At 40.5% G+C, this 20,043-nt stretch overlaps 1 protein-coding gene across 5 annotated transcripts in view; it reads left to right on the forward strand.

The window, feature by feature from the left end:
- LOC135265195 (astrotactin-2-like) overlaps nucleotides 1-20,043 on the forward strand; it is a 454,017-nt gene that overhangs the window by 274,394 nt on the left and 159,580 nt on the right. For all 5 annotated transcript variants that reach the window (XM_064354593.1, XM_064354592.1, XM_064354591.1 and 2 more), the window contains 2 exons: nucleotides 2,162-2,328; nucleotides 9,625-9,813. In XM_064354593.1, coding sequence (XP_064210663.1) covers nucleotides 2,162-2,328; nucleotides 9,625-9,813 — 356 coding nt within the window. The remainder of the gene's footprint in view (nucleotides 1-2,161; nucleotides 2,329-9,624; nucleotides 9,814-20,043) is intronic.

Consider the following 20,043-nt stretch of genomic DNA (forward strand, 5'->3'; position numbering starts at 1 on the left):
AATAAACAAAAGACAGAATGTAATGTGGAATTAATTGTATACTGTTGGCCTTTTTCTCTTGTTCGTCATGTTTGTTTGCATTTTGAATTGGAAGTATATCTCCCTGTTCATCAAATTATTGGCGGGAACTGATTAAGAGCTGGCAGGCATTCATACGCCAGTGGCAACGTACCACGTGACCTCCGTGACCTCCGTGTCATGAGCCCCCACACTTCAGGGCCTTGAGCGGGGTGTGATGCTTGCATGCAACAAGGTGTGGAGCACAGGCTAGAGAACTGAAAAGCACCCTGGGGTGAGGAGAATGCTGAACCGTGGCAGACAATCTAGGCTGCAGTCCAAGACTCAAGAAAGCAGAACCAAAACAAATGCAACTGCTTAAAATTAAGTGGGAACAGTTTGAGTGGGAACACCTTGATATTCAGGATTTAGCTGCTGGACCAAAGTGCAGATAACTTTTGATAATATTCTAAAAATACATTTGGCGCCTAGCCATGTCCAATTCCCACCCCAATTTGTATCTAGTAACTGCTTGCAGCCGCAGCCACGTTCATGCGTGAACTTCGCTGCAGAGTCGGGAGGGTGTAGACATCCATGGTTCTCCTCCAAAACAGGTGGTGTTACATGTCTGCTTCTTTTCATACCCCAGACTGTAACCAAGCCTGCACAGTGTGTTTTGGGGGAAGACCTTTCATATGTAGGCTACGGGTGTCCGATCGACTTGCGGGGGTCATTAGATAGCAATGAAACATTGTCCCCCAATCGACTGTATACTCCCATATCCTGGGCAATGCAACCGGCAATTGTGCATTGCCCTTTGAAGCTACCGGCCAAAGTCCAGCACTGACGTGGTTCAGAATCTTTCACTCACCACAGTATAATTCCGTAACCGAATGAGCTACCCCTCAGCCATGTGTGATAATCTTCTGATGCATACGCATGCATTTAAGCACACAGTCCAGAGTCACTAACCAGTGATGATTTAATTTGCAAACGAAACCTACATTGACAGTAACGATAGTGGTTACCACTGACCACATCCCTCAAACTAAAAAGATACTGTAGATATTGTAATCCAAAATTGAATGTATGTAGTCTCTGATATGCTCACTACAGTGGAACACTGATCTTGCTACAATAGCACTGTATGGACTCCTGTGGTGCCATTATTCACTTTGCAGTTACTATGTGTGCAATGTCTTGTTGGTGCTATTTCAATACCTTTCACTGTCTGTTGGTGTTGCTGTCCTTAAATGTGTGCCATTGACTGTGAGAAGTTTTGGAAGCAGTTTCCTGTGCATGTATTTTTATACGTGTAAATGGTAATAATAATCTGAACTGAACTGGGTGAAATAAATGAGGCAGTTAGCAGGCATAAATCAGAAACTGGGTGCGAGGAGAGTACAAATTTAAAGTGCACAAGGGTCGCTGCATGTGCCCTTCACACTGTGGAGAAACTTTTATTTGTGGAGTGGGGCATTTTAAATAAATGATAGAGACTGAGTCGTTATATTTTGAGTCGGGTTTTTAAACAGGCAACAATGGGGGATCATGCGGCTGTCCTGGGTGGAGTGAACTCTGCATTTTCCAATAATCTGTCTCACCATTTAGCCCTCAAATATCTGTGTGCTCTCTGTTCCACCATCTAAATACCATCCATCTCTCACAGTTACAATTCCTGTGACTGAGGCATTGTAGCTGGGAGAGATGAATGCTATTTAGTTTTCCAAAAGCGCTTTGTTTAGATCAGAGGCAGCCAAGCCAGATTCTGGAGAGCAGCAAAGTCTTCTGGTTTTGTTACTCTGCAATTAATTGATTCATTAAAGCAGTTGATTACACTGTTAACTCACCTCACCTGTTTTCTTTGGTCTAAATGGTTGTTGTATTTCTGGCAAAAACAAAAGCCCACAGACCCTGCGGTTCCCCAGGACCAGGTTTGGCAACTCCTGGTTTGGCAACTGCTGTTAAGATGTTATTTTACATTGCAGGAACAACTAGCAAATATTATCCTTCCTCCTTTCTCTTTCTCCATCCCATTCGTACACTCATTACGTTTCTTCCTCCCTTCTTTATCTATCTCTTACTCATTCTCTTTTCTCTCACTCACTTTTCTCTTCTTTTGTTCCTTCCTCTCTCCCTCGCATGCAATCGTTCCCCCCTTTAGTGTCCTGAGGGATTGCGGCCAATGAAAGATGGCTCAGGTTGCTATGACTACTCGAAGGGCACGGACTGTTCCGATGGGTTCAACGGGGGCTGTGAGCAGCTGTGTCTCCAGCAGCTGGTGCCCCTCCCAGAGGACCCCACCTCCAGCAATGTGCTCATGCTCTGTGGGTGAGTGTCCCCTCCACTGCTTTATCCAATTCAAGAGTTTGATGACCCTGCCTCTATGTCTTAAACATAATGAATATCAGAGATGAGAGAGTCCATTCTTGCAAGTCCAGTCTGTACGTAGGTTTCTGTTTCCATTAATGAATTTGATTACCCTGGCTGAATGACCTAAATCAGCAGTATATACTAACGCTGGTTCACTAGTATATGATACCACAGTAAAACATGTCATATCTGTTAGATTAATATATTTATATATCATATGTACATCAAGCGGCCAAAACCAGACTTCGTTTTTGAAGCTCATTTCCTGGTCTTGTTGTTCCTGGTTGCTCACTAGCGCCACTACGGTTGGCTCCAGTATAAGTGTTTTCATATCCGGTAAGTCCATGTAAGTCTACGGTACAAATGCGGTCAAAATACAAAGTCAATCATTTTTTTCTCATGAGAACAAACAGTCACAATATGTGTATTTTATTCGTCTTATGACTGTCCATGGGTCGATTTCATGATTTATTGTGTCATTTGGGCACTGTTATAATATTTGTTGTGGACCAATGAGGTACAGTTTGCGTCACTCCCTGATTACTGCGGAGGACTAAGCTACAATAGGGGCTACAGTCCATGGTCACTGGGGTGGGAGGTGGCGCCTCTTGGCCTTGACATTGCGGCTCCGACCACGGTCCACCTGTGCGAAGTCAGAAAATGCAGGCATCCCATTTTGTAGTGATTTCATTATGGCGTGTGCTATTTACAGCTGCACTAGACGACCATAAAATAATCCTTCTCTGAAGTTTTTCGGTAGCCGAGTCATTTTTACTATTTCCTTTAGCCTACTTAACCAAATAATTAGTTGGCAGAAAGCGTAATCATATTTCTATAGTTGGTAGTCCAGTAGCCTATGCTAAAACAGTTCGCAACTTCGGCTACCAAGCCATTTGACTAGCTAGCTAACCCTAATTGGCAAATATTCGTGTTTGACGGCTTGTCAGTCATGTACATTCCGTAAATGTCTACCTGGGCCATGCTTCACGCATGTGACAAAGCTACTATAATCCCGATTTTGGGATAAACACTGCAAAATTTTCATTTTCATGAAGCGAATTAAGAGTCTTAAGGTTTATTTGCTGGATAACATACAACACAAGATGAAATAACACACACAGAATTTAACGAAATTAACCATCTTTGTAAGACCGACATTTAGAAAGAAACATGTTTTTAGCATTTAAGAGACCGACAAGAGCATTTAAGACAGTGGTTCTCAGAATCGGTCCTGGGGGCTCCTTGCGTATATTGGCTTTTCTCCATTGGTTTTGATGATCTACAAGAAAAAACGAATAATAGCCTAATAATAATTAGAAATTCAATGTACATTATTTTTGTCTTCATGCACCAGGTGGAAAACTTGCTGTACAAAGTGTGTTGTCATATTTACACGCCTGCAGATCAGTTATTTAAATACTTGGTCGATTTGTTAATCAGCGCTGATTTAATTTTTATTTGGTAAAAAGTGACTTGCGAACGATCGGTCAGCTAGCGTCACCCAGCAAGTGAACACCACAAACGGCGATGGAGTAGTAGCAGTTACTGGCTCATTAACTGACTGTGGCGAAAACCTACGACGATAACTTGCTCGGTTAACAGCAGGTCTACCAGACAGTTATATGAAAATTAGCCTAGTCAAATCACCAGTAGCCTACACATCTCTGATTGATTGACCCTAGTCGATGTTCTTCCCCTGTGGTTCATATTACTAATGCGTGAGCTAACCACGGATAACCTACCTAGCTCACTGGCAAGCTGATATGCTAGCTAAGCATATTTGTTTTGCTGAGAAACATAAATTGAAGGTAACTGAACATAATTGTATTATTAATGTTATACATAATACGTGATTACATGACACAGTACAGTCACAGATGGAAATTAAACTCCGTAAACATTTGATAATATATTTTAAAACATAACGGCAGACAGTCAGCTAGCCTCAAGTTCGTTCTGCAATCGTTAGTTAAGGTTGATGGGCTTTTCCGCACCGGACTGTCAATCACATTGTAAAATCACAGAACTGCTTAACACTGGTTTTGGCTCCAAATCGACAACATGTCCGCGCCCGCCATTGAGCTTCAAAATGTGTTTTAGAGACCCACGGAGAGTCAATGGGTGAAGTCACAGTAGCTTTGTCCATATTTTTTACAGTCTTTGATGTACATATTGATTAGCATATCTATTTTTCTGTAAATAGAACATATTAGGTCAGCAGCAATGAACAGGACGTCTGAAGGCACATGTTGCTATCAAAATCTTCATTTTTCTTTGGTTGTATACTAAAAATAATTCCTTCAGTTAACAAGAAAGTAGCCTAAATATACAAGTCCTCTTTCTGGGTCAAAAGACCCTAACTGGGCTTCTGGGTGGTGCGCCTTGCTGTGGTGAATGCATGAGCCCCACAGTCTTGGTTCAAATGCAGACAATGGCAGTGCCGACTGTGGCTGGTAGCTCCACAGCACATCACATAATTGCTTATTGTGTCACCCTGGGTACAATGGGGTTCAGTCAGTTAGGGGTCCATAATTCACTTGCAACCCCCACTGGTTGATCAGGTACCCATGGACTGCATGCCAAAGCCGCACATGGAATGTCTTCCTTCAACTCCTGGCTGTGGGCTGCAGTGAGACAAAAAGGAGCCTGGTGACACCATTTTTCAGAGGAGAACCGTGGATGTGAATTTCCAGTTGAGATGATGCATGAATAGTCAATTGGAAATTCCAAATTTAAGGTGGGAATTGGACATACTCAGCCCCATGTTGAGCACCAAATAAAAAAAGACCATAAATGTGGCAAAGTGTTTCCGTGCAACTAATTTTCCAACGGTGTACTGTGGCCGCATGTGACTGTTCACCAGTGCGAGTATAACATATAGTTGGGCTGACCTGACCCTGCCATAGGCTAGACACAGCTCTAGATTTGGGGGGGGGGGGGGGGGAGTGTAAGAGGAAAGGTATTGAAACCTTCAGAATGTAAAAATGGCCTGCTGAATGATGAGATACTGTTGAGGAAATACAGACCCAGCACTGGCTGATGAGACACTAGAGAAGATAACAGCAGGAGTTGGCCTATAAAAGATGAGGCTGCAATTTGAACCAATATCCAACACGTGACCAACCAGGTCACATTCCCAGTGTGCTGTTCAAGAGTATCCTCTCCACTGCACTTTTTCTCTGACTGAAAAAAAAATTCCTGCCCTCTTAAAATTAATTCACTGGCCTTGTAAATGCAACAATAATGTATTTTTTTTTTAATTACACCGTCTCAATAAAATGACTGAATAATACTGAAGTGATTATTTGAGTTGACCATACCTAAATAAATGGCTATAAGTCAGACAAACAATTTTGTCTGAAATGTACTTATATTATTGAAGTTTATTTCATGAAAAGAAATGAGAATTTGTCCAACAAATCACATTGCTTAATTATTGTTTGAATTTTGTTGGAAATTACTTAAATTATTAAAGGTCCAGGCAACTGGATTTAAATTGTGGTTATATTCCCGAGACAACTGATTATCTTCTTAATATTTCTAGTGGTAGTGTAGTGTAATGGGTATGGAATTGGTCTTGTAACCTAAAGGTCACAGGTTTGATTCCTGGGTTGTACACTGCCTTTGCACCCTTAAGTAAGGTATTTAACCTGCATTGCTTCAGTATAGATCCATTACGTTACATTACAGGCATTTGGCAGACGCTCTTATACAGAGCGACATACAACAAAGTGTATAACCATAACCAGGAACAAGATTGTCGAAAACCTTAAAGAGAAGTTCCAAGTGCAGGGAACAACCGCATAGTTCAACTTGGACCCTGAAGGATAAACTGATTAATACTAACACAAACGAGAACAACAACAACGCAGTCTATGCAAAAATACAAGCAGTAGTTAAGACGAGTGCATTAACTAAGTCACCTACGAAACAGCTACCTAGTTACAACCCTAAGCTTACAGTCAATTTAGAGATTACAGGGAGGTAGGGAGGGATGGGGAGAGGTGCAGCCTGAAGAGGTGAGTCTTCAGTTGTCGCTTGAAGTGGGTCAGTGTCTCAGCTGTTCTGACCTCCACGGGGAGGTCATTCCACCATTGTGGGGCCAGAACAGACAGGAGACGTGTTCGGGAAGCACAGGAGCGAAGAGGGGGAGGTGCCAGGCATCCTGAGGTAGCAGAACGGAGGGATCTGGCTGGCATGTAGGGTTTGAAGATCTTGTGGAGGTATGCTGGGGCTGATCCCTTGACTGCCAGCTGTTTATTGTAAATGGATGCAATGTAAATGCTATGTAAGAAGTCACTCTAGATGAGAGTGTCTGATAAATGCCTGTAATGTAATTTCTTTCAAGTTTTTAACCCAATTATAAACCATAAAATTGTAATAAACACAATTAGATTATTGTGACCTGTCCAGCAGACAAGGGCAGGGTTTGTGCTCATTAACATTCATATCCGTAAAACACTTCATATGTAAACCATTCCTCACCGCTAGCTATGTTAGAGTCTAGTAGAGCAGTGACCTTATACTACCAGACAAAACTAAAGAAAGCAACATAAACTAGGCTTTACCATTGTATAGTTAAACCTGGAGATCATTCAATGTGTAATAACATAGTAACACTGGGCATCTGTACACTATCATTAGAATCTGTAGCAGTCTCAAACTCCAGACATTGCCCCAGAATAAAGAAAGTCTTTGATTCCACATGTCTAAGCTTGAAAGCTATAAAATTGTTACTAGCTATCGGTTGGCCTACTTACCGATCCACTGTGTTTTACGACGAAAATGTGTCAGCTGGAGTGGTTTAAAGCATACAGACATTGGAACAGTGAAAACATTCTCTGAAGTGATGAATCATGCTTCATTATCTTGCTGTCTGACGTACGAATCTGGGTTTTCTGGAATGCATAGTACCAACTGTACTGGACCGAATAGTGCCAACTGTAAAGTTTAGTGGATGAGGAATAATGGTCTGGGGCTGTTTTTCATGGTTTGGGTTAGGCCCCTTAGTTCCAGTGAAGTGAAATCTTAATGCTACAGCATACATTGGCATTCTAGAGAATTGTGCACTTCCAATTTTGTGGCAACTGTTTTGACAAAGCTCTTTTCTGTTTCAACATGACAATGCCCTCATGCACAAAGCAAAGTCCATAAAAAATGGTTTTCTGATTTTGGTGAGGAAGAACTTGACTGTCCTGCACAGAGCCCTGACCTCTACTCCATCAGAAACCTTCAGGATGAATTGGAATGCCAACTGCAAGACAAGCCTTACGCCCAGCATCAGTGCTCAACCTCACTAACGCTCTTGTGGCTGAATGGAAGTGAATCCCTGCAGCCATATTCCAAAATCTACTGGAAAGCCTTCCCAAAAGAGTGGAGTCTGTTACAGCAGTGTGTGTGATGTTCAGGTGTCCACACACTTTTGGAAATGCCGTGTATATGTAACATGATTTCAAAGTTTTAAAATTGACTCAATTTTTTTTTTGTAAAAATGTTACAGAAATTAAATTTAGTAAATCGGGACAAAGTTTTAAAGAGTGTGGTAAATTACTTTCATTGGTTGCCTTTTTTCTTTTCCCCCTTTTTGCAAATAAAATCTCAAATTAAAAAATCAAATTAAATGCAAATGTAATCACGCAGTTGCCACAAGATGGTTATTATTAATTAAAAACAATTTTTCTTGCTTAATGGCACCTTAACATCATGTGTAGTAATGAGCTTTAAAAAATACATTTAGTCATGAGTATTAATGTGGCTCAATATATATTCTATTACCTAGGGTTTGAAACTTAAGTCTTAGGAGTGTAGTTCCCTAACGACTTATCATTGTTCATCTGCATCAGAGAAAATGTTTCATGTTTTAAAATGATGCATTTTTAACTGACAATTCTTAAGACATACAGATTTCCATAACTTAATTCCACTTTAATTTCACTGTGAAACACTAATCACTTTATTTCTGATATTTTTATTCTCTTTGTCTATACTTCCGTTTTTTATATCACTCTTCTTAGTGAGAGATTTCACAAGGGAAATTATCTCTGCTTTACAATTTCAAGAGCATATCAGCACAGCTCAGAGTAGTTCTTGATTATGCTTAGCAACAGAGTCTTGATTACACCTGACAACAGAATCCTGTCAAAACCCCAATCAGGCCCCTGCTGTGAAATATCTGCCCTACATCTCAAAAATAACAGAAAGTCTGCTCAGAAATGCGGCACAGAAAAATGCTTCTGATCAACCCTCTCCTTCAATTTGTCTCACACATATTCAGTGCAGCCCTTCCATGCCCTCATTGTGACAATCATGCTGATAGGTCTTTGTATCATGATAAACAGATGAAAAGTTTGTTTTAAGCAAGAGGAGCACTGTTTATATTCTGACTGAAAAATAGCAAGCATGCGAACCTTTATATATAAATATTCCAACTGTAGTGTAATCTCAACCCCTCCTTCCTGCCACCTTGCATTCTGTTCCATGTCTGCTGCTGAAACAGGCTGGCTAATGTGACTGCTAATGTGAAACAGGCTGGTGGTGCACAACTGGGACTCAGGTGTGTCCATGCTCTCTCAGGTTCATAGAGTGCAGACAGCAGATATGTTCTCTCTGATGTGTGGAGCACAGGTTTCAGGTGTGAGTGACACTCAGGAGTGTTCATACCCTTATGGAAAAAAAACATGAAATTTGCCTTTACACCAGGGGTCCTCAATCTTATCCAGAAAGGGCCGGTGTGGGTGCAGGCTTTTGTTCCAACTTGATAAGATTGACGACCCCTGCTTTACACAATGTCCCATGTGAACTAAATATTTTCACATGATTGGCTTTTCCTACATGTGAATGAAAATTTCCACACATGAAAAGAAAATAGGTTACAGAGTCATTTGCATCTTCACACTTTTACATGTCACCAACTTTTTAAAATGTGAGCTCTAATGTTCATGTGAAAACAAAATATGTGACTTGAAATTGGATTAGTTGCCTATCTCTGCTCTCATCTCACGATCGGGAGTATTTCTTATTGTACAGATATCTTCACATGTTGGGTGGTCACATGTGGTTTTTGAACATTAGATTTTTTTGTAAGAGTACCCTCTAAAGTGCTTTGAGTACAGACTGCCAACATGTTCTCTCTCTCTTGTGCAAAGCAGATATTGCAGACTTGAGAGACTCGGGTGTGTTCCTTCTCTCCCAGGAGTGTGAAGGAGTCTGGCTCTCAGTTATGTGTGAGACACAGGTGTGTCCTCTGCTTCTCAGATGCGTGGAGGAGTACAGGTTGGCTCCAGATGGCCGCACCTGTGTGTTACAGTCAGAGGTATGCGAGGGCCCGGCTTGTCAGCGACACAGTACCCGCTTCAACGACACACTCTTCGGAGAAATGCTTCATGGCTACAACAACAAGACCCAGCAGGTGCACCTGGGCCAAGTGTTCCAGATGACGTTCAGGTGAGTGCCATCTCCATGATCAATTATTCTTCATGTAGCTGACACAGGTGTATCTGCAGTGTCTGATCAGATTTATGACCACAGTGACATAAAACTAAGCATGATTTATTGTTCTTTGTTTTAAAGTAAATTAAAATTAAAATCTAAAAACAAAAAAACTTATTTGAATGCTTTATGGTCTTGCTTTGAATCCCAGCGCTCATTATTTGCACTTAGGCATAGCAAGAGATGCAAATTGCCAATGCTTCAGTTCCAGATAGCTATGAAATGCAACTCTGTACAACGGCTTTTGTGATGCATCATTGCTAATGTGCTAAATTTTGATGAATGCTTCCAAATACGTGTCCGAGCAGAGGAAATCACTGGAAACAGGAGCTAAGTGTGTTCTTAAGGGCACTATATGCTGAAAACAGAGTTTGAATTATAGAGGAGCCAGGGGGAGCTCAATCTTATCCCTTACAAAGGTCTTTTTTCTGGTCTCCAGTTTCATTGTACTCACTGTTTTAATACAATTAGAAACATATAATCAAAGAAAGAAGTTAAAAAATAATTTAGTGAACAGAGGAATCATACTCATCTTCTTGCAACATTTTAGGAAAACATCTTTTATTTTATGTAGTCCTGTCCCTGTTTTGCCTTTAATGTTGTGGCATACTGACATTTTCATGTATAATGAAGTGGAGGGAAAGGAATGTTGTAACCTAGTAACCTAGTTTTTTTTTTTGTTTGTTTGTTTGTTTGATTTACCAGGTTACAGTATTCCCTAAAATAAATAACTTGGTGGGTATTTAGTGGTATTATGGCATGTTGAATGGTGATTAAGGGGTTAAACATTTTTGCTGACAGCACACATACAGTACATTTAATGTAGCTTGCCTCTGGTTGATACAATTAGCCAGTGTATTAACAAGCACTCTTTCGTGGCTTGTAGTGGCACATTATAAATATACTTTCTCCCCTAATGCAAGTTCCTCAGACAATTTTGGATATAGCATTAAAGCAAAGGAGGCAAGTCAGTACCTTGGACTTGCAATTACTAGATAGTTGATATACAATTTAACATTAGTTTCTGTATAATAATGCAATAATATGACACCCTCAAGATGTGCTTTTTTCTTCCATTTGGAGGAACAAAATTAAGTAAATTCATCATCATAAAGCATTAAAAATATCTATCACAAGTTTTTTTTTTTTTTGGTCAGAAATGTATTGATTAATGTACTTTACGTTTAGCCTTCAGTAACACAGAATAATTGCTCACATTAATGAACATTAGCATTCATCCATTGATAGCTTAACTCCTTATCATGCTTAATCATGCTTAGCTTCTTGACAAATAGTCTGGAGCATTCAGTTAGTTTGTGATGGGTTTTAAGCACAATAGTAATGAGAATTTTGGGATATCTTTGAATATAAACATGCACTTCATGATATTTTTAACAGTGATCTTAGAGCTACAAGAGTTTTGGGAAAAGATAACTAGCTAAAGATGATGATGATGATGATGATGATGATGATGATGATATCACTTCCACACAACATTATGAATAGTATGACATTACCATAGAAGGGCGAGAATTTGGGATTGAGATTTCACTCTGTCCACATAGAGTACAGTACATCACTGTTAGCCACAGGTAATATGACATAGTGACTCAGAGATATGACTTTCTCAAGATAGCTGTATCAGCATTGGCAGTAGATTAAAACTTGTATGTCATTTACTAGTGATTTAACACTAGCAGCTGCAGGGCCTGGAGATTGCATTTGTAGGAGTGCAGAACTACAATGGCTTTGATCTGGCTGTGACAAATCTCAGATCAGTGTGGCCAAAAGGGGGATACACAGTACTTTACATCTTCTATGTCTCTTCCCTTTTCCCAAGACTGTTGCATCAGGCCTTTTAAAAACAAATTTCACAGCCATTGTTTCTGAACAAATTCCAGTAACCGCATGGTTTAGTGTTATCTGCTCTCTCATTGCCTTTACACAATCTCCTAATTCCAGTGCTATAAAGAGACACCCTTGAGGAGATTTGTAAGAGTTTTTAAATTGTAGTGAGTGTAACAAGGAGGCCAAGTCTGTACTGTGGAACACCTGGGCCTGAAGATACAGAGAATCAGCAGTCAGGTTGATCTGGATTTTTTCCTGTGATATTATTTTGTACTGCTTCTGAAGAAACATGACAAATATGTGCACAACATATTAATTTACCTTAAAGAGTGGATTGTATTCATGAAATTGTACCTTTAAACTAGCAGGTGGATCATACTTAAAGGATAGCTCAGTGGCACTAGGACAATATATACAAATATGTGACATTCAAAACTTATTTTCAGTTCAAAAGTGTTTTTATTGCCCAATTTTTGGAAAGGAACATGTCCTTATAGGTGCAGTGCATAAGTTTGGAGAAATGAGAAAGACAGCTTGATATTTAAAAAACAATGTTTAACTCCCTCCCACCCCCTCCCCTCAGCTCTCCTTCTAAAGCCCCTCCCCCCAAACACATGCAGGTGCACTGGAGAGAGAGGACAAGAGTGTTGAAAAGTAGGGAGGGTAATGCAGCACATTCTAGCATTCACAGGTAGAATAGAAAACACATAATGTCATAATGAACGTAAACAATGATCTTAGCTAAAGTTTTTATTTACAGCTAAAGCAGGCATATTATTGGCAAAAATTACTGTATTTCATGCAGTATTGCTGGCTAGGTTGTGATAGAGTTAGTGGCTGGCTGTGGTAACAAACCAAAAAAAAGTAAGAAAGTTAGCGATATTTCACAGCCAAACATTGAATTTAATATTATTTTTTGCTACAGCACATTACATCATTACATTTGTAAATAAAGCAGCTTCAAGTAACTAAGAATCTATATCAGCTACATGGTTCGGGGTCAACAAATTCCAGCAGAAATACAACAATCAAGAATATTACCTGTCCAGCTGAGCAAGCTTGGTAACACTTTTGAAGCTCTTCAAATCTTTGAGCTCTCGCCATCACTGAAGATCCAAACCGATGTTCACTCTTTTTGTGTCTTTTGCTTGCTTTAAATACTTTTTGGTTGGAATCTTTTCTTCTAAAGAATGACAGAAAAATTTTTTTAAAATGCCAAAATTACCAGTTCTGCCTTTGCCTACAATGGTCATTTTGGCAGATTTGTGTCTGTCATTCTTTTTTAGTTTTCTACCAGCTAGCTGTAGTATCTTTCTTCTGTTCTTATCTGTGTAGTCCCGCCCTGCCTGCTCTGACAGCACTGTGAATGTGCAACAGGATTGACAGGCAGGTAAGGAAGCCTCCTTGCAGAGAGCTGGATTGGTTGTTAAGATTAGGGTTCGAGTTATGTGGGAGCCAGTGGGAGCTGAGCTCCCATAAGGAGGGGTCTGAGCTCCCATGAAAGCAGTAAAATGATACATCTGTGGGGGTCGCTAATACATTACTGTGGTGTGGGGATGGCTGGTTTAAGCAGCCACACCTGCCCTGGGTCAAGCTAATTAGACCTGGCCAATTGGATAATTGGTTAAGAATTAGATAATTGGCCAGGCTAATTGGACCCAGGAACAGGAGTGGCTGCACCTGTGCGTAGTGAGGTAATCACTGCGCACAGGTTAAATCTGCCATCCCCACCCACACCAGGGAGCCTCTCTGTCATGACAGTGTTTTACATCTGCTCATTTGGCTGTAACATCTTGCTAAACCCTCGTAAATAAATGTGGACTATTTGAACATCTTCTCCCTGTGTCTCTGTGCTGGAGGGCCCCTTGGAATGCCACTTCGGTGGCCTGTGGCAGGCGTGTTTGCCACAATTACCAACAATCATTATCTTAATCACAAATAATGCATTTTCCAATGTAATGAGTATTATTTACATTAACAAGATAAATAGGCTAAAAGAAACATGTTCTCCAAAAGAACTAAACACACCATATTCTCTCGTGAATGACAGTATGGCTGCACTTCACCACCAAGCCACCATGGTGCACAGTAGAATATTGCGCAAACTATGCCTGTTCCTGTTGAGAGCCTGCAAGCCGCAAGCGTTTGAACCCATTTGGAAGAAGAAGCCATTACATGTATCAGCCAACATTATCTTTATAATATATTGAATAGAAAGTAGTAGTATAGACTAGCTACCATGCCGCCGGCAGCTCCCAGGATGCCCCGCGCATGGGACACTTTATTGGGTTTGTGCGGGACTGTTGCCCTGTAAATGTTGTAAATAGCGTGATTATTGTCTTGTACAAACATGTCTGTGTTGTATGATTTGTGTTTTGTTGTCTTTGGTTGTTTGTGTGTTGTGCCACCGTGGGCGAGATGAAGGAGGAGTTTGAGGGGCTTCTCCCCTGTTCGCCATTGTGAATTAAACTGAGCGAATGTCTGATTTCCATATTGAATGTTCCTCAATAAAGCTTTATTGAGTTTGAACTACTTTACGTGTCAGCTTTCATCATGCATCCTCGCCATGTTAAACCTAACGTTAGTTATTTTAGAGACCCCCACAAAGCTCAGATTATAACTCAAACCTTGGATAAGATGCAGGTGCTCTGAAGTTTGGAGTGGTGGATTTTAGAGCCTGGGGCAATCGGAGAGACTGGATTTTTTTCTAAGAGCTTTTAATGTTTTAAAATGTGAAGGAAATGTAACCAAATATGAAGGATAAGTGTTCTAAAACAAACTTACTGCAGCTTTAGGGTAATGACATCAGATTGGTCTGAGTCTTTTGTGTGACAGTCTTATAAGCTGAATGCATTGTGTTTAGTTTCAGTTTTCACTGTGTATCAACAGTGGATAAAATGGAGAATGGTGGCCTTTCTGTGGTCAATAATTTTCTTTCATTTTGGGAAAATAAAAAAACATCATGAAAAAGCTTGAATGCTTCTATTAAATATACCTGGAAAGCTTGCACTAATGCAGAAACCTGAGCTAGGCCTGGTAGTATAGTCTAACAGTGAAGCCCCAGATCTTTCTGCTGTGGTCTCACTCCTAGTAATAACTTGTTCACTAATAAAGACAGATGAGGCCTTCAGGCCTATGTTTTCATCACAAGAAAGAATGAGACATTTTCTCTGTTTCCACACCTAATGGTTTCACATACCCTGCAATTGATTTATCTGATTATTTCAGCCCTAATGGACAGTTAATTTTGATTAATAATTTAGCAACTATGATTACAGATTGTTATTGTGGTAGGATTTTGTGTGCACTGGAGAGAAAGTGGAGTGCCATGCACTGGTGTGTACTGCATATGACTTTCTTAATGAAAACAATAGGAAACAGAAATGGTTTTTTAGCCATTGACACCACATACTGTATGCAATGCCCCAGATGCTGTTATGATAAGTACTTATGGGAGCCACTGAGCGAGTGTGTTAATGGGTGACTCTTTCAGTTTTAAACATATTCAAACTTTTAAAATAGCGAATTAAATAATATTTGTAACAAAGTATTCATTTATGAGTTATTATCTCAAAATGTATTTTAATAATATGTGGCAGCAATGATTAATTTATATGCTTCTGAGTAAAATATCCAACAGGTTCACACAATTTGCAGTTGTCACAAATCTTGTAATTCCGAAAAATCTTGATTCATGCAGTAAAACTGAAAACTTACTGGAGCAAACCAAGTTAAAAAATAGGTACTTTTGTAGTTTTTCAATGGCTCTGCAATCAAATGAAAGGCTGTGAAAGCAAATAGAAATCGGCAGGAAAAATCTCACACATTACTTTGCCTAGGGTAGTGTTAATTGGTAAGTGAGTGATTCAATCGAGAAGCTTGAGTGCTTATTCTTTGTAAAGACAGCCTGTAGGAAGTGGATGAACAGAGACTGTCAGTGGGTATCCACAGGTCTTACCCCTGTCCCTCTGTTTCTGCTGAATATGACGAATAGGTGTGTACCACCCTTTGAATAGGTTTAATTAAATGACATTAACATGACATATCGAATTACAAGCAGTATCACCGATTAAGGTGTGTAAATAAGAAATGGGTTTGATGTACTGTTGGCAAATGAGGAAAGAAAACCAGAAATGAGCAGGTTTACTGATTTGTTGCAGTGATTGTGTGTGTGTGTGCGTGGGTATGTGCTGTGTATATATATATCAGTAAGTGTGTTTGTGTATGTGGGGAGGGGTGTTTTGGTATGTTGGTTCCTGGGTGTGTATATATATATATATGTGGGTGTTGTTTCAGTTTGTGTGTTTCTGTGTGTGTGTGTGTGTACCTGGATCTGTGCACAGTCTGTAAGTACGTGTGGTAGCACCATGTGATCTGAGCCATCCGGGGGGGGGGGGGGGTTAGGGGGTTAAGTGACAACAGGCCATCCATCAGCCGGGGCATCTATTTTCCATCCCTGTCACTAAGCGCCCCTCCACCTCCCCAAACTCTCGTCTCCCTCAGGGTCCCCCTCAGAGACGATGGAGAGACAGAGCTCATCTGTAACAGTAGGCACTCAATCACATGTACCCTCCTAAAGAAAGGACACCAAAGAAAAGACAAAGCATAGCACCAGGGAATTGTGTCTTCTGAAAGAACTGGAGATGTATTCGTAGAGTTACATTTCACCAATTGTCTAAAATAGGGGGATAGGAAGCTGAGTGGCAAAGGAAGTGGCATTGGAAGCTGACTTGAATCAAGGAGGCTGAAGTTTTTGATATTGGAATGAAGGTCTGCTGGGGTACAGATTTGCAAGGTACTCAACCCAAATAGCTTCAGTAAATACTAAACTGTATGAAGGAGTAAGGAAAGGTAGGAGATGGTCACTTCTAAAAAAAAAATTAATAAAAAACTCTAATTGCTTGAATTCAACCGTGAGTCATTCCTGTGCTTTAGTCCTGTGCTTATGAGTCATAACTAAATGCATATGTATAAGTAAACTGTGATTCAAAATGAATGAAAATGTTGATTGAATCTAGACACGTTTTAAAGTAATGGTACATGATGGTAATTTTCCTACAAGAAAAATGTGGTGAGGGTGAAGAAATCGGGTAATTAGTCTGTCAGTAAATTGCTGGAATAGGATTTCATAGAAAAAGGAAAAAGGTAAAAAAAAATTCTTCATGACAGGGCTATTTTCAGGTTATATCGACCGCCTTCTGATTTCGGGGTCTTTAGCAACTTTAGCTCTCATGCTAAAGGGGCTCGCGTTTGCTAACAGGCTCAGAGGTCAAGAACTTGGCTGTCACGTTTCTCTCTCTGTAGCCATCACACAGCGTGGTCGAGATGGGGCCGTTATCATGTTTCATGCAGCTTGGGTCCCTGGGCCTGAGTAAATGAGAGAAAGTCATTAAAAGGGAGGGAGGCAAAGAGAAAAATTAAGTACCCCTAGAGCCTTCGTCCCTCCCTCCCATCAATATGCGCAGCACCGGTGTGTCTCGGAGGGGTCCCAGCTGCGCATCTGTTAAACAAAATTTTGCGGGCTAACGAGGCTCGGAGGGAAGAGCAAGCCGAGGCCAGGCTTTAGCAGGTGTGGGGGGTTGTGGAGGGCAGTTGTTCAGGCAGTATGCCTCGCTGCCCATGGGCGAAGCACACAAGCTCTGCTTGGTCCAGAAGGCGAGAGCACAGTAGAGCCGTACTCTCAGCTTACTGTGAATGCTCTCATTTCACGCATTTCAGTGCACCCGTTGCCGTAGCATCCCAAGGTGTGACGTCATACTGTTTGAGTTTTCGTTGGAAATCTTAACTACAAAAACACATCTTTAAATCGAAGATTTGGAGCTGTGAGAAGTTTGTCATCTCATGCAATCTTCCTTATATTTCACTGGATATCTAACAAGTCCGGTTGAGTATTTCCTGTTAAGTGTATACTGATTTTCTCACTCGCAGCGAGACTCACCATTGGGCAGCAGTGTGATGTGGTGGTTCTGGAAATGGGAAACTTAATTGTTTCTGATTCGAATCCCAGGTGGGGCTCAGCGGTTGCACGCTTGAGCAAAGGTACTTAACCTTAATTGCTTCAGTCTAACCAAATGTATAAATGGATGCAAAGAAAACCTGTGAGAGGCTTGATAAAGGTGCTAGCTACAAATTAATGAAAGTAAACAGTCATATTAGGCCTTTGGGGACTGTCTGACCTACAGTCTCATGTGGGTAAATGGTCTTTGAGAGGACCACATGTGGCTCTCCCTCACTTCCCTGAGGCTGGCTGGGGTACAACTGATTGGATTTCTTTAGAATTCTTTTGAGCTTTTGTCAGATACCTTTGTCTTCCTTAAATTTTATTACATGTTTTATTACCTTTATTCATTATTGTTTTAAGTGTAAAATCAATTCCACGTCCCCCTCTGGGGGCTTATTTTATTACTTTGAGAGAATAAAAATGATTTTTAAATGAGTGGTGTTGCTGGCAGGCATTGTAACCCTCTCTAAGCTTTCTGACCCCCCACCCCCCCTTCCCTTCCCTTCCCAAAGAGTATAAGTCAACCTCCCTTATCCAGAGGGAGATTTAGGTTAGGTAATGACTAAAAGTTAGAGCTGAGCCAAGTTAATTGTAGGATATTTTGCTGAGGCGTGAGCATATTGACCACTGAACAGAGACTCTGGCCTTTCAACTGCCAGCTTCGATTCATCAGCAGTTCTCTAACAAGGCTGTCGGCACCAGAAGGTGGGGGTGGATAGGTTGAGGCTCCCGCCTCCCCAAAAAAGGGACAGAGAAGGAAGCTGTTATCAGCTTAAAGTGCAGCATTTTCCTTCCCCAGTCCTCTGTGACAACTCGTAGGCAACAGGGCAGAGTCAGCGCATTCTGGCCTCATTGTCCAGCCTCCTAAATAACCAAACCTAACCTTCCAGTGGTGACCGAACAGCTCAAACCCAAAATGCTTGATCAGCTGACACAAAACTTTTCCAGTGCCGAAGGTAACGGTTAGTTTCCCATTTGTCATGAGACATAACTTTATGATGAGAATGTTCTCTTTTAAACAGTCTTGGAGCATTTTTTTTATTTTAAATTACCTCTGTAAAGGTCACAGAAAATTCCCGGCATGTCAGGTAGAAACTTGCTGACAACATCCCCAAATGATTTTTTTTCTGTAAAACATTACTGAGAATTCATGTCAGAACCATTTTTAGAATGTTCTAAAAAGTGTTTCCATTATAGAACAGTAACACGAAGCTCACATTTTTGGATGCTACAATGCTCTTGCACTTGAATGAAGTACTCGATCTTAATTTATTCAGAAAATCCAACTGTTGACATCTGCAGCCTGGTAAGTACACAAAGGATATGATGTAACACTGTCCTGTCTGGTGTGAATGAGCTGTAATTCACATTCACAGCACGCACATACAGTACACACATATGCACTTATGCACACATGCACACACACACACACGCACACACTCGCACATGCTTTGCAACCTTCACCCCCACTCTGTTTGCAACCACTATCTATCTATATGTAAATAACTGTGAGCCTGCAGACAGCACTCAGTAAACGCTGACCTGATACGGCATGGAAAGGAGTGTGTAGAAATCATGCTGTCACTCCAGATAGTCAGCTGTGCGCTTTCACTCTGTATGGTGATAATAATAATAATAATAATAATAATAATAATAATAATAATGAAGAAGAAGAAGTCAAATCTGATCCCTGGAGGGAGAAGTAAGAGAGAGAAGTAGTAAATTTTACTTTGCTGAGCTTCAATTTACAACTTTTCTGTAAAATCAGCACATTGCTGCCTCAGCATGGATTCAAACAATAAGCAGTTCTCCGGTCCAAAGCAGGTTCAGATACAGTTGAGGCCAAAAGTTTACATACACCTAGGCTGAAGATTTTCACAACTCCGCACATTTCATGCTACCATACATTTCTTTTGGCAAGTCAATTAGGGCATCTACTTTGTTCACATCAGAGGTAATTTTAAAACAATTGATTAGAGACTTATTTAATTCACTATATCAGAATTCCAGTGGTTCAAAAGTTTACATACACCAAGTTTACTGTCTCTTAAAACAATTTGGAAGATTCCAGAAAATGATGTAATGACATTTTAGAAGCTTCTGATTGGCCAATTGTCATAATTAGGAGTTACACTTGAGGCCAACGTTTACATACACCTAGGCTAAAAACATTCAAACTCAATTTTTCACAACTCCACACATTTCATGCTACCATACATTTTCTGTGTAAAGTCAATTAGGGAATCTACTTTATTTACGTAAGAGGTAATTTCAAAATAATAGCTGAGACAGATTTATTTCAGCTTTTATGTGCTATATCAGATTTTTAGTGGGTC

Source organism: Anguilla rostrata, chromosome 10 (genome assembly GCF_018555375.3).
Source record: "Anguilla rostrata isolate EN2019 chromosome 10, ASM1855537v3, whole genome shotgun sequence".
NCBI classification, from domain to species: domain Eukaryota; kingdom Metazoa; phylum Chordata; class Actinopteri; order Anguilliformes; family Anguillidae; genus Anguilla; species Anguilla rostrata.